The 25,516-nt window shown below is 34.0% G+C and overlaps 2 protein-coding genes across 3 annotated transcripts in view; both read right to left on the bottom strand.

Moving 5' to 3' along the window:
• Positions 1-188: 188 nt before the first annotated feature.
• LOC106109512 lies at positions 189-3,502 on the bottom strand. The gene is made up of 4 exons (XM_013291036.1): positions 2,176-3,502; positions 1,916-2,047; positions 1,184-1,339; positions 189-1,107 (listed from the first exon to the last, which is right to left on the bottom strand). Exons 1-4 carry the CDS (start codon positions 2,590-2,592, stop codon positions 769-771), a joined length of 1,044 nt encoding a protein of 347 aa, XP_013146490.1. The 5' UTR covers positions 2,593-3,502; the 3' UTR covers positions 189-768.
• Positions 3,503-7,208: 3,706 nt separating this feature from the next.
• The window catches only part of LOC106109507 (discoidin domain-containing receptor 2-like), a 33,818-nt gene continuing 15,510 nt past the window's right edge, over positions 7,209-25,516 (bottom strand). The window contains exons 4-14 of one of the 2 annotated variants that reach the window (XM_013291026.1): positions 19,536-19,767; positions 18,535-18,682; positions 13,608-13,903; positions 13,026-13,233; positions 12,155-12,610; positions 11,539-11,717; positions 10,520-10,642; positions 9,947-10,065; positions 9,082-9,333; positions 8,442-8,685; positions 7,209-8,116 (exon numbers count right to left, since the gene is read on the bottom strand). In XM_013291026.1, the coding sequence (XP_013146480.1) occupies positions 7,925-8,116; positions 8,442-8,685; positions 9,082-9,333; positions 9,947-10,065; positions 10,520-10,642; positions 11,539-11,717; positions 12,155-12,610; positions 13,026-13,233; positions 13,608-13,903; positions 18,535-18,682; positions 19,536-19,767 (2,449 nt within the window). In that variant the 3' untranslated portion in view covers positions 7,209-7,924. The remainder of the gene's footprint in view (positions 8,117-8,441; positions 8,686-9,081; positions 9,334-9,946; positions 10,066-10,519; positions 10,643-11,538; positions 11,718-12,154; positions 12,611-13,025; positions 13,234-13,607; positions 13,904-18,534; positions 18,683-19,535; positions 19,768-25,516) is intronic. The other variant, XM_013291027.1, reaches the window with a different exon arrangement.

Here is a 25,516-nt window from a genome sequence, read left to right as displayed (position 1 = left end):
GTAGTCGATTTGATTCATGTAGAACTTCAATATAATAATAAATGTAAACCATAGGAATTATCCATTCAATTAAAATTATAAATGTATCCAAACTGATGTCTCACGTAGAATTTCAATTTTAATATGTAGTCGAACAGAAGTCTTGTAAAGAACTTCTGTGTAGTAATATCGAGTCATGAGTAACTTCCTTTTTTTCTTTTTGTATATTGTGTTTGTAATGTTTTCTAACTGGTTTTTTGTAAGATTGTAATTCTGAAGAAAGAGTAAGGAGCAGGAAGATGGGTTATATGTAACTGTTATTTTTTATTCAATTTATTGAGAACAAATTTAATATCTAAATATCTGTGAAATTACGTTACTTATGACTCTATTAATAATTATAAATGTCATTGGTGTCTATGAAGTCTTATAAAAACTTCAATATAATTATAAAATAAATGTATTTATGTATCTAATTATTTAGCAATCAACGTATATTACTTTTATTTACATCCATAAATAACGATCTAAGTTAGGGTCCCAATTCTGCTTATTCTGGATACCATTTCTATGTATCATTAGATTTAAAAGTTGACGTTTATCTTAAGATATATTGAGAAATCACTTTGATGTTTACAAAGACACGATTGCGTTAACAAAATTGGGCCCCGTAATTTTAGTTTACAAAAATACTTATAAATAGATACGTAGATCTGTATTTTAATCGCTTGTATTCGCACGCGACAATGTCATTGCACAAATCAAAGGATTATGTATTTAAAAATTCAATCATTCCGACAAATCTTCAGATATGTCTTCTCGTATTTTGATTTTGTTTTTAACAGATCTCCGATTCGTGTATGTAGAATCATTGTGTTCCTTGACTAAGCCCTTGCCTTCTGATTGTTTAGATTTAGATCTTGTATGGAATTTCTTTACTCTTTGACCAGTTTCATCATCCCTTACTTTGGATACCTTCTTACCCCTGTGAGATGTGTGCGGGTGAGACTCCGTCATTGACATACCTTTGTTTTCCTCATCAACTGATATTTCTCGTTTTAAAGCGCTTTTGAATGTTTGGCCTCGTGTCGGTTCGTGTAACGAAAATGTTATCCTATCATGATGTATCTGTAAGTTTAGTAATTATTAATAAATGTAGTGGACAAAAAAAATTAAAAAATCAACAATGTTTTTTCATTCATACCCGATATTCGATAGTAATATAACACTCTTCTTCGTCTTCGCAAATAAGGGAATTGACATCGGCTGGCTTCGCTGCGTTAGCTGGGCGTCGGGCCACGCGGATGAATCTCCATAGTGATCGAATGCGCGGACCACACGACCTCACCATATCACTTACCTAGAAACGTACGAAACAATACATAAGCAAATTACTATTGTCAGCTATTTTTTTGTTTCACTAAGCGAGTAGCTAGTGAAACCAGTCCGTACTGCTTTAACATGGCAATTACGGCCGCATAAGTGAAATGGTATACTGTTCATATAACTGGGTGCTTCAAGGTCATCTGCTCAGTGCCCACTTCCCGAAGGCACCGCTATATCTAAAATTCTGTTCTGCATGGCAACTCATATTACGAGCCACCATTGCTTTTAAAAGTATTCGAGCTACAGGATAAGAGATCTAACAGACGAATCAAGAAAAATATTAGTTGGTTTACAAAGACTACGTTATTGCAATATCTATAATTCACATCATTAACATGCCATATCTGAATTTTAACTTACATATATCTTTCAATCTATCCACACTTCCTTCGGTCTTCCTCTTCCTAGAGGAAGAAAGTATGGACGGATTGGAGAGAGATGAAGAAAAGTAGACTTTTATAGTTAACATTCAAACTCAATACTTAGTTACGATCATTGTGGGTAAAAAGTAAATAAAAAGGTATGCTGTTATGTATAGCTTTAGACTTACCTTCATTTGTTCTCCGCCGTCACAAATACCATTGCCATGCGGCTCTATACCAAAACTATTAATGCAAGCTCGATCTTCTGGTAATAATGAATCAATTTCGAATGCGCATTTCGGCACACCATCAGTCCGTTCCTGTAAAATTAGAAACACATAAACGCTTTAAAAGAAGAAGACGCATAAAAGATTTGCAAACTCGTGTTAGCAACCCTATAACGATTATAATCGATGCGTGTTCTCCATCAATATAAATTTCAACTCACCCATCCTACTTCATCGCAATGTTTCGGTTCATCGTAGCAAATATAGTAGTTTGTCGCCTTCGAACCGTCTGATCTCTTCTCAGTTGACCAAGTGTACCAATTTTCTCCGAATTTAAACATGCTGTTTATATGAGACTGGCGATAGATTAAGGGAAATATCATTTCGTTGGGATGCATCTGTCTGGATGATTTTTCTGTCGTAGTGACATCGTCATATTCTGGCTTTTCATCTACACGATGTGAGTTTTTGATGAACGGTAAGAGGGTTCCTTCCCGTCTTTTTGTGCCCCACGCTTCTGTGTGTGATTCTTCGTCTTCCACCCTAGAGTCTTCCTGATCAGAATGTAGGACTACTTTGACTTTAACAGATATGGCGCACTGGAGCAGGCAAGCAAAGGTTACCACTGAACGTCTCATTTTCGAGAATAGGTCTGATTTGATGCATAAAAATCTAATTCGCTCTCAGGTACATGTTTGAAAGCATAAAGGATGTTGATACTTTTGTGGTCGATAAGAGCAATGTTTGTAAATATAAGACGCTTTCTTAACCTGTAGCAAAAGAACTAAAATGCTCCATTTACTGTACAGTACGATAAAAAGTTGTCTTTTTTAAAAAGTAACTTAGTTCAATTGTTTTCCCTATAGTTTTATGCTTTACTAATCTTCTATACAACAGCGAGTTTCCGCTGCTGATGCACTCGTACAAAAAACATTGCACACAAGTTCTCTTTTAATTATAAAACAATGTTTTTTGTGCGAAAGTTTTGATGCGGTATATAACCTTGTGATTAATTTCTTGCAGCAATTAGTAGATGCATCCAAGCTTATTTATCAAAAAAAAAAAATAGTATAGACATTCCATAGACAAAAACGGGCGTGTCATTGCCCAGTGGTTATTCTGGGTTGACTCATCAAGGGGAAACTCGCTACTCAAATAGAGTAGAAAAGGGGGCGCTGGTTCCCCGCGCAAAATAGATTTAACATCCGAGGAGGCTTAACAGCCAATCACCACCTCGGAGTGTGATGAATACTTTTAGTGTGCCCACGCCCTGGTGTTCGGTGAAACGATGGAGACAGTGGGGTATTAGTTGGTAGGCTCCCGCTTATCGGGAGAGAGCCCAACATAACCTTCGCGCCTTTCCCCTCTTAAAAAAAAGTGGTTATACAGGGTTAAGGTTATAGCTCATCACAAAAGCTGGCAACTTTAGACTTGAAATATTATATGGGGCCAGAACCATCTGCAAGGATTGTGTCGTTTAAATCTAATATTTGTTTGAATTTGTTTCCCCCATTTTACAATTAGGGACATGTGTCTATAAAAAGTGAGATTTTGTTTGGCAAATTATAGAATATGTTTTACAATTAGGTTTTCTTTGCTCATTTTAATGTTGCATGACATTAAACTCTTATTTACAAAGAATGGTGAAGGCTTATGGCAGCCTCTTTATTTTTTTGTCATTTTTAATCTTGATAATTTAGGTATAAAGGGTGATTTGAAATAAATACAGTACAATCGGATTATTGATTTTATTTCGGGTACAAAGATGTAGAGTATAAAATAAAAATACTGCATTTGGTATCAACCTTTTTATCATAAAACTTTGATTATGAAAATTAAGCATTTCGACAAATACACGTATTACATTCTATAAAATAAAAATTAAAGCATAAGAAGTATTTCTAACACTAATTATCATTTCTTTATCTAAATAGAAATTGTATAATCGTATAGTACAAATAAAAAGCGAGTGAAGTTTGGACCATTGTTAGGAATTAAGTTTTCCATAGTGCTCAATATTTTACATCAGCAATAAGAATTCGTATTTACAAAATACATTATAATTTCGTACTAAAGTGATATTTCGTTCACAGCATTAGGGATTAGAATAGCATTACTAAGGCAGAGGGTTTTATTGTAGAGCCCTAACGAATATAACTAACAATATAGAGGGGAAATCTCAGTTCCTCCGATCTAAAAGCTAGACAGTATAAAGAGAAAAAATAAGGCCAGATTCATAAAGAATTATCGCTTACTTATATTACAGTCCTACTTATAATTAGACATCTATGTGTTTAATCTTACAGCATTGGTTCCGTGTGTTTTAACTAATCAATCAAACATTTTCTACGTTGCAACATTCATAAAAGTTGCTTAAATCTAAGCTTAGTGCTAATTTTATTAGGCTTACAATTTAAGCCGTTCGTAAGATTGGGTCCACGATAGAGAGAGTAAGAACTAGTGGTATATACTAATAAGCTTTGTGCCGGGCGACTACCGCTCCGGCGGAACTAAGTCTGTCAGCGCCTCGTATTGTCCAAATATCTGCCAACTCTAACCCCGAAATAGCTCTACAAGGAAAATAGACTTCAACTATCTTATAAATATTCGATTAATTATATTCATTTTAAATAATTCATTCGATTCGACTGTATCACTATAAACTTACTAATAAAACTCATTCAATTCATATACACATCAATGAAATTATGATATATGTAAATAAATTATTGTAAGTATTAAAATATATAAAGTATTGGTAACTTTACCTGATAAATATTGTGTTTAAAAGTTGCAAGAAAAACTCCACATGTAAATAGACCCTTTGCCAAGAAAGTATATAATAATTTATTACAATTGTGAGTTAAAGTAAATATTTCAATAGTTTTTTTAAAATGGAGACATATAACATACGTTTAATGAATTATTTATATGATACTCTAGAATTCAGTGAAACATTTTCATATAAGGGTCTAAACGTCTTTAAGTTTACTTGCATAAAGGATAGTGCAGGAAGAACTGATCACTTACGTCTATTCATCTTTCATTGCGCAATTTATGAACTATAAACATTTACGCACACTTCACACAACATTGGCAACACACAGAACCCTGTGATAGCCCCTAAGCTCAGCATTTCATTGTCATACATTCATATACAGCTATTTATAATATAAACAAGCAATTAACAAACCAAACTAACGGTACACTAATAATTTATCTGGCCCAGTGATACTCTCAGTTCTGTCGGAAAATGATACATTGATATGACAGTACAGTCAGCTGCAAATATATGCATTTACAAAGGAACAAAAAAAAAGACAATGAGTTAGGAAATAAATAAGTTATTACATATATTTAGGCTTCCGACAATGAATCGGAATATGTATACATCTTTTTGAAACAAGGCGTATACTAATTTCTGTAGTGTAAATGTTTACATATTTATGCAGCTAACTGTACAAGGATTTTAATATCGTCCGATGTTAGTTTACTTAGTACTTTTAATAATAAGGCCAGATAAGTTCGTACTACCGGAAGAAAATATGAATCATTTTTTATAATATACGCGAAATAATACGGGTTAATAAGAGCCTCATAAATAAATCTCGAATTTCAATAAGCCTCATACAACTAAATGTTTATAAAAGATAGCAACAGTTGTTTACATCTACGCACATTAAATAGATATAAATCAGTCTGTAACGGAGATCAAATGGCCACAGAAAAGTGGGCAAAAATTGTAAACTTACTTAGACAAACAACCTTACGGAGGCAACTTTTTTTTATGTACACTAGGCCGTAATAGAGGGGTTTGTATTGGGGAGGTATCTATTAATTTTCACTATTTACTAAGCTTCAATGTGATTACACGAGTTAAATATTCATAAGTTAAGCGCGTCCACACAAACTTTAGAATAATATCTACGGTTATATTTATACTGAAAAATATATTAAAATAACGATAATACATTTGATTCTTGTCACTCAACGTTAACTATAAAAAGTAAGGTGTAATATAAACTTATTTTTTTGTTATTGTTTGTGTGGAAGCGAATTAAAATCTAATTGTACAAGTAAAAATAAACCTTTCGCATCTATTTATAAGACATAAAATCGCTGGGCACCTATTTGGTAACTTTCAGCGAACTATAACAAATTTGACTATACGAGTAATAGCTATTAAAAATAATTAACTACATAACATGTTTGTTTCTTAAAATATACTGTAAAATGGATTTATTGAATAGATAATTTTAAATTGACTAATTCCATAGTTATATGAATCTTACACTTTTTAAGACATAAATATTTTTTTTTAATCCGATTCCTGTGTTGAAGCATACTTCGTATTGTCAAACTTGACTTAATTATTAATGACTAATGAAGGTTTATTAACTACATTACATATTTCATACACTTAACACATAAATCGTACTTATTGAATATTTTTCAAGTGTTAAGTACATTTGTTGCATCCGTTAGGTTGATGTCGCCGTTCTGAGAGCGGCCACTAAGGGAGACTATAAATCTCCACTAAGCGATGATTACTCTGAGTGCGGCAGGCGTTTCGATCATTACGTTATTTCCGGGGCTAATGATCATGCAACGTTATTCTTACTTGACTTTAAACATACGTTAGATATGACTTTAAAGACTTCAAGGATAAAGTATCAAAATAATAATTTTATATTTATTATTAAATTTGGATTAATAATTTAACATTTGATATGTAACATTTATTAGGGATATAAAATATAACAATTATTATAATTGTCACATTGTCTTATAAAACATATAATAGTTCATTACTTAGGGGTATAATATCACTTATTGCTTTTGTATTAAAACTTATTAGGACTAGGTTTTTGTGAAATTGAGGAATAGTTTTATTAAAATAGAGCTCGTATTAGGATTTAATTATTTGTCAATAAAGTCACATCTTATTTAAATAAACTTTTAATTATAGACTTCACATTATTTTATTCTATATTTTTATCTCAATTTAATAAAAAAATCAGTCATACAAAATCATGGAGAAGAGAGATAACTTCAATCAGTACTCTAGGTTCCCAATGGGGGTTCCTTAAGTTAGGGGGGACCTTAATTAACTTTTGGCCTATTGAGGGTTGAATTTACACATGAATTTGAATTGTCTTCTCCAATACAGTAGAACCACGGTAAGTTAAAGTCCAAGGGAAACACAAAATATTTTTAAGTTATAGAGGTTTTAAGTTATCAAGGGTCTATGTTATAGAGGTTTTGAGCACTGATGGGAAGGAAACTTATTATTTTTTGAAGTTCCTTCATCATAACATGGCGGGATTCAAAACCATTACCAAGAACAAGTTCAGTACTTTAACCGATATTTATGAATAAATTTAATTTTATATATAACGTGGCGAAACGATTGGTAATTTTTAAACGATTAAAGTTACTGGCAACTAATAATTTATAAATAAAACAATCGAATAACTGATGACAGTTGTCTTTGAATGGTGGAATGATGTGCTTTGTTATTATAAAATCAATTGGTTAATCTCTGTAAATGTTTGCAATTCAATTGAAGTGTGTTGTGAAGTTATCAATTAAGGTGGTGGTCAAAAGAATAATGTTTCTAATGTTACGCGATTGTTATTTTATTATCTCCGACATACACGCCCACAATGGAAGATCTTTTCCGTGTATATGATCTACCTTCGGAATTGAATTGTACAAACCGTTCGTTCATTCCGACATATTTAATGTACTTTGATATTTCAAATATTTTAACTAGAAATAATCAAATTAAATTAATAACATTAAAAATGGATATAAATTGAGATATTTTGATATGAAATGTGAAGTCTAAATTGTTAGTATTTAAAACCTAGTTACTTGATAGTGTGTGAAGCAAGAACAACGTTTACCTCTGCCCCGGGCCGTTTGTTAGTAGCCGAAGTTATAAAGCGGGCGAGCCGCGTGATCCCGTCACGTGGTCGCATGGTTCAAACTCTTGCGTTGGAGGAACAGGTTTACTTCGACAAAATCAGGTCGTTCCACCTGGTCACGTTTCCAACATTCTCTCATCAGCTCGTAAAGATCACGAGGTATGCCGGGCGCTCGCTCGATGCACTCAAATAGACCGTCATCCGCTTGCAAGTGAGATAAATTCTCTAACACCTGGAATCAATATAATTTTAAATTTTACTAGTTGTTTCTCTGGATTTCGTCGTAACTGTAGCTTTTTAATGGTGCAAGAATTTTTGAAATCGGTCAAGTAGTTTTTGAGTTATTTCGATACATACAAAAATATAGTTTTTTTTTAGTATAGATTTATACTGTATTACTATTTTATAGATAATGTATTCCACCTTTTTTTACAATTTATTTGATATTTCGGATAGTTTTTTAAAACTCCACGTGGACGGAGACGCAGGCGAAAGCTAGTAAATAATAAACATTTTTTATTTGTGTTAGCTGAAGCAAATTCCTATGAACTACATACCTCGTTATCCGTGAGATGTTCATACGGTCGCCGTCTGCAGAATGTGAATATTTCATGGAGTGTTACTGCGAAAGCCCACATATCGCTTTTAGTGGTATAATGTCCTAATAATGTTTCCCACGCGGCCCATCGTATGGGGATAGGTACACGACCCTCCACTTTATGATAATCACAAGTGTACATCTCATTATCAGTGCCGAAGTCACTAATCTTTATCTGATAACCTTTACCGATTAGAATGTTCCTGAAAATTAACACAATTATCTATATTTTTATACTTAATATAATAAATACACTAAAAAGATTGCAAAAAGGTGACATGATCAAGAAGGGAGAGATGTCTAAGATGACGTATGATAAAGTTATTTGGAGGTCAAAAACCTGTTGCGCCGACCCTAAATAAGATAAGGAGAAAGATGACGATGACACTACTTCGTGGCGTAGAATACAAGCTGCCAACATTAAGTAAGCAAGGTTATTGGTAACAGTAATTTTGACATTTGGAATTGAGAATTATACAAATGCAAACAATAAAATATTTTTTTTATAATTACATTCGGAAGCCCTATGGAAGTATATGTTAGTTAGTTTCTCATACTTTCAAATAGATTTATCGAACTATATTAAAATTAAAACTTACCTAGCTGCCAAATCTCTATGAACGAAATTCAAAGATTCCAAATACTGCATGCCGGTTGCAATTTGTGTGGATATATGTAGTAATGTGCCGACAGATGGCGGTGGCGCTGATCGTAGGAAAGCGCATAAATCCCCTAATTCTAGGTATTCTAAGACCACAGCTAGTGGTGGAGTCCTACAAGCTCCTAGAACCCTCGCCAGATGGGGGGATGATAGTGCCGCTAGAATGCGAACATCTCGCTCAAATTCCTCCCTAAAAAAATAAAAAAAATAATAATTTGTATACAAAATTTGAATAAAATGAATAGGAAAATGTTATGGTGTGAATGTTTAGTATAATAATTGTAAGTAATATTATAAACATGAAAGGTTTGTATTTTTGTACGTATTGAAATAACTCAAAAACCACTAGGCCGATTTTAAAAATTCCTTCACTGTTAGAAAGACATTTTTTTTAATTTTATGCGGGCAAAGTCGGAAGCAACAGCTAGTGTAATATGTTAAAGCTTATATAAGTTTTACAGTACATATGCTTAAAATTTACTTTAAAAAGTTTTGTACAAACAAAATGCAGTTATATGATCCAAAAGGCATCAGAGGTGGGAAACCTTAAACCAAAACTATTATTCTGGGTATTTGAACCTAACCTAAATCTCAAGTTACGTTCTAAAATGCATTTCATGAAGTTATCGAACCAAAAACTCTAACGAATGTATAACTTTTAAGTGTAACTGGGAAAGAGACCGTTAGTATATTTTTTGTTCCAATAAAACAACATTCCGGTAGTAAAAATGTTGCCAACCCCTGGTATGAGTTATGATAGAGATATAGTGATAGTAAAAATACTATATAAAAGTACGTCATACATGATATACCTCTCCTTGAGGGTGGCATCGTGGCATAGAAATTTGACTGCCACCAATCTCTTCTCTGACGTCACAATACCATTATACTCTGGGACACCGTCAGCTTCCGCGACATACACCTGGACAAACAAATATCATAAAAAAATAATAAAAAGCATCAAAAAAACACTTCTGTAAAAAATATGTATTTTTAATGTATACATTAAATAAATATAAAAAGATAGTTATAAAACTCTTAATTTTAGAGGGAATACATAATAATGAAACCACAGTATGGAAATTGCAGCTTTTATTGTATTCCTCTATTAAGGTATCAAAACTTAATATTAATATAATAAATAATTATAATAAACAATATAAATTTACTACATAAATAGATAATAAGTACAGATAATATAAATATTTCAATATAAATGTTAAAAAACAAAATATTTTATATGACACTCTATATAATTATACTAAAGCAGAACTTTGAAATAGATTTCTCCTTTTTCATATTAATAATATAATAAACATATATGGGGATACACTACGTTAATTAAGTCCTTATTATGCCTTTTTATTTTCATTTACCGTGCCAAAAGCTCCCTCCGCAAGTTTCGATATCATACGAAGTCTGTGCCGCGGGAATTCTATCACATTCGTCGTTTCCAAACGTCGTTTCAAATCTATCAGGACCTCTTGTTGGCTCGGCGACTGTCGAACAAAGTATTTAAGGAGTTAACAACCAATACAATAAAAATAAACAAATAAAACACGAATAAACAACCAACAAAATAAGAAAAGAATTCGGCTATTAAAATTGTAAATCACAATTAAATTAAATGCAAGGTCGATGAAAAAAAACATTAGTTACACACTCACGCATGTACTCGCATTCATACACACGCACACACGCAAAAACACAAACTAAATCTTACTAATATTATAAATGCGAAAGTTTAGATGGATGGATGTTTGTTAGAGTTTGTAGCCTAAACGGCTGAACGAATCTCGATGAAATTTAACATAGATATAGTACATAGTCTGGAAGAACACATAAGCTACTTACTTTTCTTTTTTTTAATTCCACGCGGACGGAGTCACGGGCGAAAGCTAGTTTTAACATGTAATATTATATCTTTGTAATGTACTTTTAATTGAATATGATAATCAATAAGAGAAGGTACTGCCTCCTGACACACAGTTGTAATTACTTCAGGAGACAGAGCCCCAATTTAAATTTTGTAAAAATATGTTTTTGTCCAATAGAGTTTATATTTTTTTATTTTATTTTAGTGAATGTTCATCCCTTATAGTATTTCATTACGATGATAAAAGAAAACCTGTATTTAGACACCTAAGATCGACCATACACGGGCGAAATATGTTTGACAACCATGGACAGTAATAAGCGGTCGCCGCTAAAATACAGCTGACGACTGATTGAAGGTTTTGAAATGCAGACCGCATATAGCCATTTTATACATTAAAAATGCCCTAGGGCACCATCATGAGAGCTACTATCCTAATATTGGGTTCAGACAAATTTGTGTTCACCTATGGACTTTTTGTTGAGCTATTGACAGGTATGGCCGTTCGTAAATACTTACCCTAGTACTGATCTTAGAGCGTATGGAGGCTGGTGCAGATCTTCGTGAGAGCCCCATCTCAAGATCATGGTCAGAAAGTGGGTCGGTAGTGCGTCCCGACAGACTGTCAGCTAGACGTCGTTTCGTCAACAATGGTGCAGAGCTTAACTCCGGCACCGCGTACTCGTAGTTGGAACTATCTGCGGATATGAAAATGTTCACATTTAAAACATAGTATAGGAAAATGGAGTTTAAGCACTTGATTTGTAATCCACAGTTCTAGGGTTGGAATCCCGCCATATACCAATGTGATTTTCGATTTTCGAATATCAATTGTACATAATTTACCCGACATTCTTACGGTGAAGGAAAACATCGGGATGCCTAAACATATCGGTGAAGAAATTCAAAGATAAGTGTGAAGTAAACCGGCAGCGGGCCAGCGTTGTTGACTTAAGCCTAACCCCTTAATTAGGGTAGGCGCTGAGCCCCATAGTGGGGGCGTAGGTGGTGATGGGTAAAATGATCCAAAAAACATCCAAATAGCCCTACACCGAATTTATTGTTACTCTGTCAAGTTTTTTTAGATTAGATAATATCGAAATATTTTTAGCAGTAAAAAAACTTTTAAAATTACCTGATAAAGGTGTACTAGAGTCCTTAACAAAGTCTTTCATCTCGAGCAATACTGTGCTATAATTAAAGTAAGGAGCGCATTTGAGCGCTTGATACGGCTCCTGATATTCGTCTGATTTCACATCTAGAGGGCAATCTAGAATCATTTTGTTGTCGGGCAACATTGATGTACCACAAGGGTTATAAGTGTCAGTCACCGTTCTCTTCTGGGAGATGGTAGACTTCGCTAATGGCGAAGCGAAACACTTTCTGTGTCTATGTCTATGCACTATAAGGAACACAGCGACTGCTAAAAGTATCACTAGAGCTGTTAAAACCCCAACAACTATAGCGACGTATAAAGGATCTTCTTGATGTGCGGTAGATATCGGTAAGTCTTTTGTTGTAGTCGATTTAGTTTTTTCTTTACCACCCGTTGATTTCACGGTCTCTGGAGTGTAATTGCCTTGAGCGACATCTGTCAATGTTCAAACAAAAGTGGCTATAGAACAAATACAAATTGACCTCTCTTAGAAGAGTTTTATACCCAAAAACATCTTGAAATATTCGCAACGAGAAAAGTAATGATAAAAAATAATGATATACATTATAGCAAAGACCCAAAACGAGATAATGATGTCCTTCGATTGCCATTACTCGCTTTGCTTCCGTTCATACTGGTTTTTACGTTCAAGATTCCTTGTAAATTTTAAACGGTAGCTTATTTAAAATATAATAACTTAAATAAGAATTTGATGGAGTACTAAAATGTTGTTCTTCTAGTTTATTACAAAAAAAACCGTAAGCAACAAACAATTTAATTTTCGCCTTACAATATGTATCACTGGGTAGTCTGTTAAAAAGTATTGAAAAATAGTGAAATACTGACTTACCCGAATCGAACACAACTTCACTTATCAGTATCCAACTGGCAGCGAAACGCAGTTCAATTCTCACCCACTTGCCGATACGATGATGAAGTTTTATACTGACGTTACGCGAGTTCTCAAATATACTGTCTTCGACGTAAGTATAACGGATGGGTTCGTCTTGAAAGTGCCGACCACCGATCGAAAACGTTATAATAGCTTCGGAGAAAACCTTTAACAGAAAATGTTCTCTTTAAAAATTAAATAAAGAATCTATATTAAATTAAATTCATATATTGGTATTAGGATTAGACATTTTATGTCATTAAAATATCTTGACGACCCAAGATCTAAAGATGTTTTAAGCAACCAAGATATATGGCAATTACTATATCTATCAGAAAAATATTAGTACCCCAGTTTTAAAAAGTATTACAAATATTGAGAAATCGTCCCCGTGCTTCCCATTACTGTATAACTCCATATTTACAAGTCGATGTATTTGAAAGGGACTGTGATAATCGACTGTTAACCACTTCATTGTAACCGCTGGCTTATCTTTAAAATATGAAGAAAATGGTAACCCATTCATTTAGATTTTCTTACCTGGACGTCTCGCATAAAACGATTGTTGCAGAAGAAGTGCACGGCGCTGAATTCGCGCACTTTATCAAATTCGAATGTGATAACAGGGGGGTTGGGCCGGGACTCCTTCTTCCAGCCGACCCACGCTGAATTCCGGGCAGCTTCCCGAATCTCATCACCGCCGTATTGCCCGTCTACCAGTTGACCTAAACCTCCTTTAAGGTCCTCGCCCCATTGTCCATCGTAAGTCATATCAGTTAATTCTATTCCATTCGATCGTTTGTCTCCTTTCGGCATTGAGTATGCAACTATCCCAACTGTTAACAAACATTATCAAGTTATAATTAAAGGTATAAAAAAGTTTCATTATGAAAAAAATGAACATCGCGGTAAAAAGTCAGCAACGACCCCGACGACTTAATTAGAAATTATTTTAGTCAAAAAATTAAATGTGCTTTTTATATTTCGTCCAACTGAATATTCTGTTAACTTCGTTATACGTCAAACATTTTTGCAATAAAAAAATAATATTAAAAACCATGACATAATTAACCCTACGTCAAGCTAGGATTTAATTAAAGAATACTTAATTTCTTACTTATTAAATTTTTCCTAAAAAGTCTTAGTAGACATAAAATGCCGATTCAAAGCAACGTGGTAAATATATAAATATACTTTAATATGCCACAAGTAATTGCCGCACTCATTATTTTACGGTTGCTAAGGGAGTCGAAATATCTAATACGAATAATGTACACTTAGGGACTGCTTTAACAAACTCTAAGACAGTATAAAACCATAAATAATTGCTAATGATATTAAAATAATTTAGTTTTAGATTATATGTACAAGCGACAACTTGTCAGTTGGGCTTATTAATTCGCTTTTACTTTTATACCCTTAACGCTTTGCATACCACAAGGGAAATTTGCATAAGTGCATGCATGCACAAGTATTTATGGTAAATAATCAACTTGAACACTCTATCGCGCTTAGTAACTCGGACGACAAACAGATTAATCATGCAACTGCCGAGATGAACACTACGAGTAGAGAACAAAATTTTAACAAAACTTTCTCAATAACTTATTCAGTGACATTCTACATTCAAATTGTTTTTTTATTATTATTTTCATGTCGCTATACTTTAGTTTCCTTAACTATGCAATCATTTATATTTTCCTATTTTAACGATGTGTAAATATTTAAAATGGAAACGCGAGTCAAATAATCATCGATAAACGCTTCCAACTGCGAACTACCGCAACATGTTTGTATTTCTCAAAGGCAAAGGCAATACGGCAGTTAAATACGAAGTCATGCACGGGAAGTGTTTGTACATTAACTCTAGGGAACTAACGTCTCTCCTACCATCTACAGTAATGTTTGTACGTTACACTTCGTGTGCTGACTAATTTAATATCTCCTTTTAAACAAATATTACATAGATTTTTCATCTCAACACGTTAGAGTCTCTTTGAGTTACTCCACGCGTTAAAAATTGCATTTGTCTCTACACTTCGAGCTTTTCTCTCTTGCAATTCGAAACAAAAGGAATAAAAGCTTGTATACCGCATAATATTATAAAGTGTATGACAAATACACAATGGCTTTTTATTTATAATTCTAAGCGCGTTTTTACAATGGTGCCGACACCTGGCCGGTGCTTTTATAAATTCACTCATGGGCAAGGAAATTGTTTATAGGTTGCGCGCGTGTGTGTGCTTGTCGCGATTGTTCACTTGCAGGAAATGTTACTCAATCTTAAAAATGATGAATAATTTTAATAAATAAATTCTAATCATATTATATCTTTGGTAGCGTATTCTTGTACAAAATGCATCTCTGTAATTATTAATGAACTATAACTTTCTTATAATAAGAGTGTGCTTACTTGAGAAGTTAGACACGGCTCACGTCAAAAACACTTAAGCTTGTCGGTTTCCTTGTTAGAAACTTTGTTACGATCCTGTTAAAATACACCGCAAGACAAGAACACTTTTAATACTTTAAATCAATTACAGTTTGTCTTGGGTAAGCGTTAGTTATAAAAGATATTCAGCTCTTTTTAATTTTCCAAAACAATGGAATGCTAATAAGAAACCATATCTGGTACTAAGGGCTTGGAAAGCGCCGACATTATATGGCCTCAGTGGCGAATTTAAAGCAGTCCCTTGCTAACAAATAATGACCGTTGAATAGTCCTAGTTTATATTTCTGTCTACCCAGGATTATAAAACCAAAGCCGCCTTAAATTTTGTACATTAGGTCACTAGCTCATTACCCACTTACAGTAGAACTTATCAAAAATCCCCTCAAGAGGATATGGATGGACACCACCTGCGCACATTAAAGATACCCAGTTAGTTAAGGTTAAATTATTTATGGAATTTCTGATTCATAATTGCAATTAACAAGAAGTTTATTCTCAATGGGTCAGGTGACCCAATTGCTAAATTAGTTTTAGTTCCTAAAGTACAAGGAAATCCTTTACTTAATTATTTTTAAACTAAAATTAGATTTAAAAGTGGCATCGTTTTGACTTTTTTTACTTTAGGTTCAGCTAACATAAAAACATTTGTCCTACATCATGCAAGGACTAAATTATGTACCTTATCTGTACACGTCATGTTTTAAAATTGAGCCTAGCAACGACTAATGTTCCACATTAATATGGAAAGCGGGAGTAAAAAATCAACAAGCTCCTGTGAAAACGTAGACGTATGATTAAAAGCGGTGCAATTTGCCGCTTTTTACGTTAATAATGGCTCGCATGCCGCGACTACCAACTGTAACTTCCCCGAAATTGCCCACACATTACCATTAAAAACCAGAATAATATTTTTCATAAACCGAAGCTGTTTACATTATTTCAAGTACGAAAGTGTATTACTACGGTGTAAATTATACAAATATGAGGATGTGGATATAGCATTTTCTTGTGCATTTAAGGACGATACAGTATCGGGCGTTTAGCTAGATTACATCCACACCTAGGGCCATATTAGTATGGGCGCTTAGGCGACTGCCCAGGGTCTGCGACCTTGGTAGTCGAGTAACTGATCTGCAGATGAGCTGTGAATACATAGCAACCCTAATGACCTCTCCACTAAACAATAATTCCTTCGTTTTGATGTGTTGATTTTGTATTGTTAGTTATCTATACATATAATAAAATTGGAGTGTCTGTTTGTAATATCAAAAGAACAATTCCAGATTTCGGGAAGATAATGTATTTGAGTTGCTGATAACGAAGATCGCATTTAAGAAAAAATTGTCTGACTGTCTGTTCACAAGCCGCGTTGTTTCCGGATAATCTCCGAAACGGCTGGACCGATTTGAACTCAATTTTCACTGAAGGTTTGCAGACAGACAGGCATATTATCGGCTACTTTTTAATCATATTATTGCGTGGACGAAGTCGCGGGCAACAGCTAGTACAATAATAAGAATGTTTATGATTAATGTCATTGCACTTAGTTAGACCGCGCGTGCTGATGATGCTTAGCCGTATGTTTAAATTGAAAAATATCAGACGTTCCTCAATTAAGCTGTGCGGTAATCTCTTGCGGAATGCCTGCGAAAAGTTTAGCCAACTCGCTTACACTCAAGTATAAATACCCACATATTAAGACACTCGAGAAGGATGATGAACTCTAGCGATTTTCTACCTATTTTGTTTGTTAAATGAAAAAAATTAGAAGGGATGAATCGCATGTAACAAGAAGAACGTTAGTTGTGAATGTGGAGGTACACCGTTAGAGGTAGAGGTAGAAAGAGATAGATGGATTGCTTGAAAGGAGACATGATCGAAGAGAGTTGACTGAGATGACGGATGATAGAGTTATTTGGAGGACGAAAACCCGGCGCGCTGATCCTACGGTAGTAGAATAAGGCAGGGGAGATGATTAAAAACAAACATTCCGTTAGTTTGACCTCTAAGCGTTATACTGTTGTTAATATTGACATTTTGGTGAAAATCACTTAATTGTTTTATTCTAAAATTTTGAAATTGTATCATCCAACGATCAGACATATTACGCGTTATTTTCGATTCATTTTATTTAGAATTTCCATTTACAAATACGTACTTAATCATGACTGGTAAATCAGATTTTGAGCAAATACATCACATATTTTCCACAAACCGATACACACAAAATTTTCGTATTACGCCGGATAGGATGCATTCCTAACTACCATGAACACATCAAACAATGAAATTACCGCATGACTAGTATGTAAAAAATGAAATTTTTGCCATTAACCCTTAATTCGACGGAGGTTTTGTAGCAAAAAAAAATGTTACCAACACACTAAAAACAAAACCTATCGTATTACTAAACTAGTTCAGTCGTTTTCAAATTAGTTGTTCGTCATACTGGAGACTATCGAATTAAGGGTTAAATATATTTAGATTTTAATGGCGACAAAATAGAACTAATTGATTACAATAAAGTTACAATAACTTGTTTTGTATACGATGTCTCAGATGCGGGTCGAAAGGTCTTACAATCATACGCTAACGCAATTACGGTATCTCACATTATTATTTGGTTGTTGACATCTCGCTACAAATCTCTACTTTGTATGTACTGTACATGATTAAACTGGAAATGCGCTTTATAGAATAATACTTGAATAGTATCTAAAAACATCGATTATATCTTTGGATATCGGTTACTTTTAAAGGACTTTTTCACTAAGATATTACGCCATTTTTATCGTGAGTAAGGGGGTAGTTTACATACTTCACCACATATAATTAAAGGGGATGTAGGGTGTCAAAGTGGTTTAATACCGTCACGTAATTAATAGAAGAAACTCTAAGTTAGCCCCATAACACTGTACTATATACATTTGAACACAATTGACAAATCTGTTAGTCACTCCAGTTGGACAGAATCTTAAAATTCAAATGTTTGTTCAATTAAAATAAGTCACTCACCGCTCCAGTAGCAGCCGTAGACTTCGACTCTCATACAAACAGTTCGTCGATGGGAACTGTAAGGTATGAAGCGTATCTTCGACGCCCATATTGGTGGTTGTAAGTGGTTCTTCTTCTCAAGGTAAGTGTTCGCATTCCCCGAGAGAATCTGCATAAGAGAACATAATGTAGTTGTCACCAAAAATTATGCTTTATTCAATCACGTCGCGTTTTATCAATATATCCTAGTATTGTGTAGTTTCAAATCCATTTAGGCCACACATCGTTACTTATAAATAAAATAAGGTAATGTGCTTGTTTTACAATTGTTAATTTTACGTCGTAAATTCTGTAAAGGGCTGTTTTGACCCAAATGTTACGAATTCTAATATTATTTTAGGCGAAAACCAATTAGGGCCAGAATACCCTCCAGCATCGAGATCATAATAAAGAAAGAAGACGTCATCAAAATGTTTTCATTGCAATATGCGGCAGCCGCAGGTTACATCTGCCGTGACTGGAAAGATTTTATTTGCTAACTCGCTATGAAATGGCCGAAGAAGTTCCACTAAAGTTCTCCTTGCCGCTTATTCACTCGAGTTGAAACTTTTTGCATAAAGCGTATGCCCGACTAGCATTTCCCGGCTTCTTATAATACACAAACAAACTAATAACGAATTTTTATTTGTATTTGCGCAACGCAGACCCGAGTTGCAAAATTTTTCTTTTAACATCAAATGAAATAGAGTTGCAAAAAATTCCTTTAACGTCAAATGAAGCGGAACTGGGAAGATTTTATTTTCACTACTAATTGGCGTCATAAAGTACTACATCAATTTCAGAAAAGAAACTCAATCATCAAATGCTATAGAAATAAAATAAAAAGGAGAAACTCCATTTTTGTACTTTAATTGCAGTAACACAAAAATGTACCTACATTATTATTATTTTATTGATATTTTGTCAATAATACTGCTGTTAAAATAGATATCACTAAAGTATTAGTAGTAAATATTAATTACCTCTTGGCCATCGGCGCCTCTGTATCGGACCCATTTAGCCAATTTAGGTCGCCAATACTCGAGGACGTAGGCTTCCGCGTACTCCTGTCCCTGGCCGTTCCCAAAACGGCCCTGAGTTCCGGTGCCCGTGATCACGTGAACCGAATGCAGGTTCACTTCCAGCCATTCCGTCGATTCCGTTGTTATCTGAGACTTGGGACACCACGCGCCGCCTTTTATCTCTTGGTTTAATCTAGACAAAACAATTATTATTTTACACAGTGAAATATTACAGATATAAATACAGTAAGTATTGAAGAGATTATGCATTAGCATTTAAAAAAATTGTAGACATGGAGATTTCAATCTGGATTTTTGCTTGTCCGTGGTATTTTTAATTAACATTTTAATCCGTTTGGTTTTAAATTAATTGAACTTCGGAACATGATATATTGTTTAGAGAACGATAGAATAACTGTTGTACACCGTTTCATTAACAGCAGTTAGAATTATTTTCGGATCGATATCAAAGATCAAATGTTGATTTCGCCCGTGAGTCTATGTGGATACTCACTTCATAAATAGTATTTTTACATTAAAGCAAATATGGCTGCAATCAACTTTTCACTTGTCCGCAAAAGCGATGGCGTACTTTTAAAATTTTATAATTAAAACGTGGTGGCCTGGAGCTATTAACATCGGTGCATCAAGCACCTCAGCCCGACGGGACCGTAAACGCAGTAAAACACTCGAAATGTCAGCAAATTAAATTGGACGCCAATTAAATCCGGAAATTCAGGTCTCAAAAAACTTCGAAAACAAAAAGTTTATGGGTTAACTGAAAAATTGAAATGGAAATGTCTGTCAAGAAAATAAATTGAATATTAGCAAAAGTTGGTGATAGTTAAAAGTTGAAATAAAAATCTGAAATAAATAAATTGACTTACTCTATAAAACTACCTTTTTTGTTTATTATGTTAACATACTTAAGCGAAATTCTATTACTTAAAGATAAAATTAATTTTAAAAGTTGTTGATCATAAATTTTTACAAAAACAATATTCAATACCTACACCGGGCTTATTTCACTGAAGTCGCAAGCCAAAACACGTAGGGTAAGTTGTATCAATGTTTACAGCAACATGATAACATCCTTGGTTAAACTCCCTTCTTATCTTTATCACCGACATGACGCAAACAAAGCGGCTTACTCTCACTACGATGCTATTATACAAAACACTGCGCTCTCGCTTCCTGTGAATTTCCACTGACGAAACATCTATACAAAGCATATTGTTATCTCCGCTTCGTCGAAGAGCGTGCAAGAGACAGCCGCAGCCGAAACCCACGGTTAGATGTTACGCATCATTTACGCTCACGTCTGTTTCGACATAGTCGGTAACGGAGTTATGCGTTTATTTACGTTACCCAGAATAATATGCGTAAATAATTACCATAACACTAATGTTAACATCCAAAAGTTCCCTAGTAAGTGCAATTTCACAACGAATTCTCAAAATATCAATAATTTTTGTAATCCGTAGAAAGGTCTATATTTTTTATGACAAACATTTTTTTATTAAATAATAGTTGATTGGATGGTCTGCATTAAATTCTACGGAGCCTGCATCTTACAATAAGCTGATTAGAGGTCAGCGCTTGTCTTCAAGATTCTCTTTGCATTCTCTAATTAGAAGTGAACTCTATTGGATGCAATTTTATATTTATTTTCTACTAGCTGTTCCCGTGCGGCTTCATCCGCACAAAATTACAAAAACTGTATTTTATTATTAAATTTGTCAAATTCTCAATTCTAAATGTCAAAATTACCGTTATCATAATAACCTAGGTTACTTAATGTTGGCAGCTTGTAGTTTATAGTCCCTTTCCCACATGAAGGTGTTTTTCCAATTTATTTACCCCTAAGTTTAATAACGTGAAAATATATAGCCTAAAGTATGACGTAAGTGTAGAAGTTTTTATATAAAAAAAGAATTGTTCAAAAATATGATGTAATTGCTGACATCTTACGCCACAAAGATAGGTGGTATATTTATTTTTATAATCTAGCTATTGTATTAGTTATTAGCAAACACCGTGCTACGTTTGCGTGCGGTGAACAGTTTTAAAGTACAAAAACGATTAGTATAGAGTGGCGCCAGCTGACGCTATCATTATAATGGCATTATCTTGAGACTACTGCCCACATATTAGGTCCAAACAAACCTTATTTTACTGCGCTTATGTTCATTATAACTCTATTTCTGGAATATCAAGTGTTAGTTATTTGCTCATTTAAAATATCGATACAACTAACAGTATTGACTACTAAAGGTGCAAATTGACCAACGTTACGCGGTGTAACATTCGCATCGAGGGACTGGTTGTTCGCTAGCCCTCTTAACAATAAACACTGACTGCATAAATGTTCTCCGTATGACATGTTACATTACACTGGGTTGGGCACCTTTAGGTACTAAATATGAATAGAATGTAGGAGAATAAGACTCTTCAAAAGCAAGCTAGATAGAATAAGGAATTCAACAACGATCTCGTTATTTCGAAATTCACACACGTTCTCCAGTTACAAGTGTTCTCTCTAGCAGCTTTATGTTCACAAAATATATAGTCGTTAAAAGTTAAAGAAAATAATGTTGATTATTCTTAACATTTGTTATATATATATTTGTATTTATATATTATTAACCGACTTCCAAAAGTAGGTGATTCTCAATTAGATTGCAAGTTTTTTCTTAAACAAAGAACTTTAGTGTGGAATTATTTTATTAAAACAATTATATTGGATGTGCTTATTAAGTGTTACATATTGACAATCAACCTCTTTTCCGCAAGTAGAACAACTTAATGTTGTCAGGCCAGTTAGAGTTGTCTCGTTAGATACCAATTACTTATACACGCGGGACTTTAAAAGGTTTCGCCCGTACCACATTTGTTTATTTCGTATGACCTCCTTACAATGCTTCATTATTTTACGATATCAGAGCCTGTATTTTTGTTTACGTTGCTTAATTAATTTCTGATAATGATGGCAATTAACAATCTTTTTTTTTTACATTACGTACTTCTACTCCTAACTTGTTAGTTTAAAAACAAGGTGGAGTAATGAAGCGTCACAGTATATATTTGACATTAACTTTGATGTAGGCGTGGGTATTTCAAGCCCTCGATTAGAGTCACTTTATTTTATTGCATTGTGTTCGACAACCGTGGTTCGTCTAGAAACGTTGTTACACATATCATTAAAGGTTAGATGATTGAATGTATTTTTGTGGAGCTTTTTAAAACTGTCCCTCGTGTAAATTAAGTAACATGATCGCAAGACTTCGAAAGAGTCTTTTTTTTATTATACATAATTTTGATTATTTATACTTTTAGTTTTTGTCTTTGGCGTAACAGTTGCCGGGTTCAGCACCCGACACACTTCGAATCAAAGATAACAATAATACTGTTCAGTATTTTTATTAGTGCATTCACATGTGTATAAGCGAGCGCCTGCGTCGTCTCGCCCAATCAAATTCTTAGATGTCTGGCCATTAAGTCTTATTGGCGGGAGACTGGGCCATCGGAGCTAACAGTGATGCATTAACAACTCGCTTTCGTAATTGATATCATTCTGTTTAGTTCAAACGGTGGACACATTTCAAACGCATTTGAAAGATACAAAATTATATATTACTTCTTACTATCAGTTTTAATTGATGGATGATAACGTAAAACTGTTAGTTAACTCCAAAAGGGCTAAATGGAATTAGATGAAGTTTGGCACAGTGATAGATCACGGTCTGGAATAGCACGTGGGTTACGTTTTATCCTGAAAAAAAAATATGGTTCTCGTGGGATAGATTTGTTTTTTTCACTTAATAATTCAGCTGCGAAATAAAACTCTATTTTCTACCACGCAGACAAAGTTCATTCAGTTTTTGTTGGTCAAATGTTCAGTAATAAAACTGATTATTCTTTCTGCTTAACTGTGGTACTTATTAATTTTATAGAAGCCACAAGGGTTTGCAGAAATCAATCAGGCTCAGAGCAGATGTGGGAGTATTTACGTAGCGAACGAAAGTAAATTCACTGGAATACTCAAAATACTTTACTAACTTAAAGAAAACGATGTTAAGAAATAATTAGTGAGGGTGAATCTTAAAAAGGATTCCTCCTGTATCAATATTCTAAATAGAAAAAATGTATTCTGAGCTTTATTTCCATTTGCATTAAATCAAAACAACGAAGTTATTAAACTTTTGAACAACGTATGTACGTACGTCTTTAAAACTTTGTTCCTTTGCTGAAAATTCGCGAAATACTTTTGGAAATGCTTATGAAGAGACAATGCAAATTCTCTTCTACCTTTGATATTCGTACGTAATATAAAATATATAATACAAGTGAAATATTTTGCATCAACGCCGAGAGTCGGAGGCCGGCCGCCGACGAGGGGAATGTTAACAATTTCGGGTGCCTTTACACAGGAGCATTAGTAACGCAGGTTATTCAAAGCTGATGTTTATGATCCTATTAATTATTCACATGTTTTACATATTTACCCTTCATTCCATACAACTTCTACTAAATTCTAACAGTGGCTTCTATTAGGATTTAAAAACAAATGCACTTACAATATAAGGTGTATAATTTGAAAGATTGGAATTATTATCCTATATGTTTTCAAAAAGTGATATTTAAGATCGTATCTAATTAATTTGTATGGGAGCGAGTACAATAAGGGATTGATAGCTTAATATATGTTTTTTATATCTTTTGAGATGACAACAATTTTAATTAAATAACCTGAGATAAGTCGAAGCGGTCTTTTTATGGTGTCGGCAGGGAAATCTTTAAAAGATACCTTGCCTTCTGGGTGGAAGGCAGGGTTATGTAGGATTTGACCTACTAAAACCCCGTCGGTGGCCATCCTTTAATGACAAAGACGAAGGTTCCGGGATCTCCAAGGAACATACCGGAATCTTCGACACTCAAGTCGAAGAGGTCTGTTAGGTAAATTTTTAGGTTAGTTACTTGTATACCTAACATAAAGTTGAACTGTACCCTGGTAATGTCAAACAGCGGTCAATCCAATCAGTACTCTTTATAACGTTTAAGACTAACGATGATTATTCGACGATCGAAATGAATGTTCCGCATGATTAACAATTGTGTATGGGCACGCTTTGGTAGCGATTATATTCGGCTGCTACCATGCATTTTAAGTCATTAAAATCAAAGATCGTAAAGTTAATGACATCGATGTTAATTTCAAATCAACTCAGCACGCGAGAATCATCGACTCAGTTCTCAGTCCAGTAATGTCTCTTGAAATTTTTACTTTTCAAATAGATCACAATTATTGATTTTTTGATTATTGATTCTCGCACTTAGAGAGAAATCGTAAAGTTTTATTAAAAAAACTGCATCAATCGTACAATTATGAAGACAAGGATGCAGGTAAAATATAAGTGTAAAAAATAGCTTTGCAACATTTGATTGCTATAATCAAAGTCGTGTAAGAATGCAGATTTAAAATCGTAAACGGACTTAACCCTTTAAAATATAATTTCGCTTTGTCGTAAGCACGTGGTTGAATTCCGGGTGGTCGTTTAGTGCGCACTCCACCACCGCTCCACATGCCAGTATCCAGTGCACGGTCATTTGGTCTTCAATATAAACAAAGAGTAAAGCATTATCGTTAGCTGCCAGTGTTTGTAACAACCACGTGGCGAAGTGATGATTGATTCAGATATATTCGTCGACATAAATATTAGTAAATCACAATAAAAAGTAAATGAACAGTCACGCTAAAGACATAAGACAACGCAAATCTTTTTATATTTCATAGAATACTTCTAGGAGGATCAATCTTAAAAAGTATTATGCCACTTACAAAGCTAAGGAGTTCACTCGACTAATTAAAAAACGGCCGAATATTGATTTAAATATGTAACGTCAATTCAAATGATGAGGCCACGCTTAAACTCGATTCCTTA

The sequence above is a fragment of the Papilio polytes genome, unplaced genomic scaffold (assembly GCF_000836215.1).
Source record: "Papilio polytes unplaced genomic scaffold, Ppol_1.0 DF821288.1, whole genome shotgun sequence".
Classification (NCBI taxonomy): Eukaryota; Metazoa; Arthropoda; class Insecta; order Lepidoptera; family Papilionidae; genus Papilio; species Papilio polytes.
The sequence above is the reverse complement of the archived record's forward strand: the minus strand, read 5'-3'. Positions and strand labels throughout refer to the sequence as shown.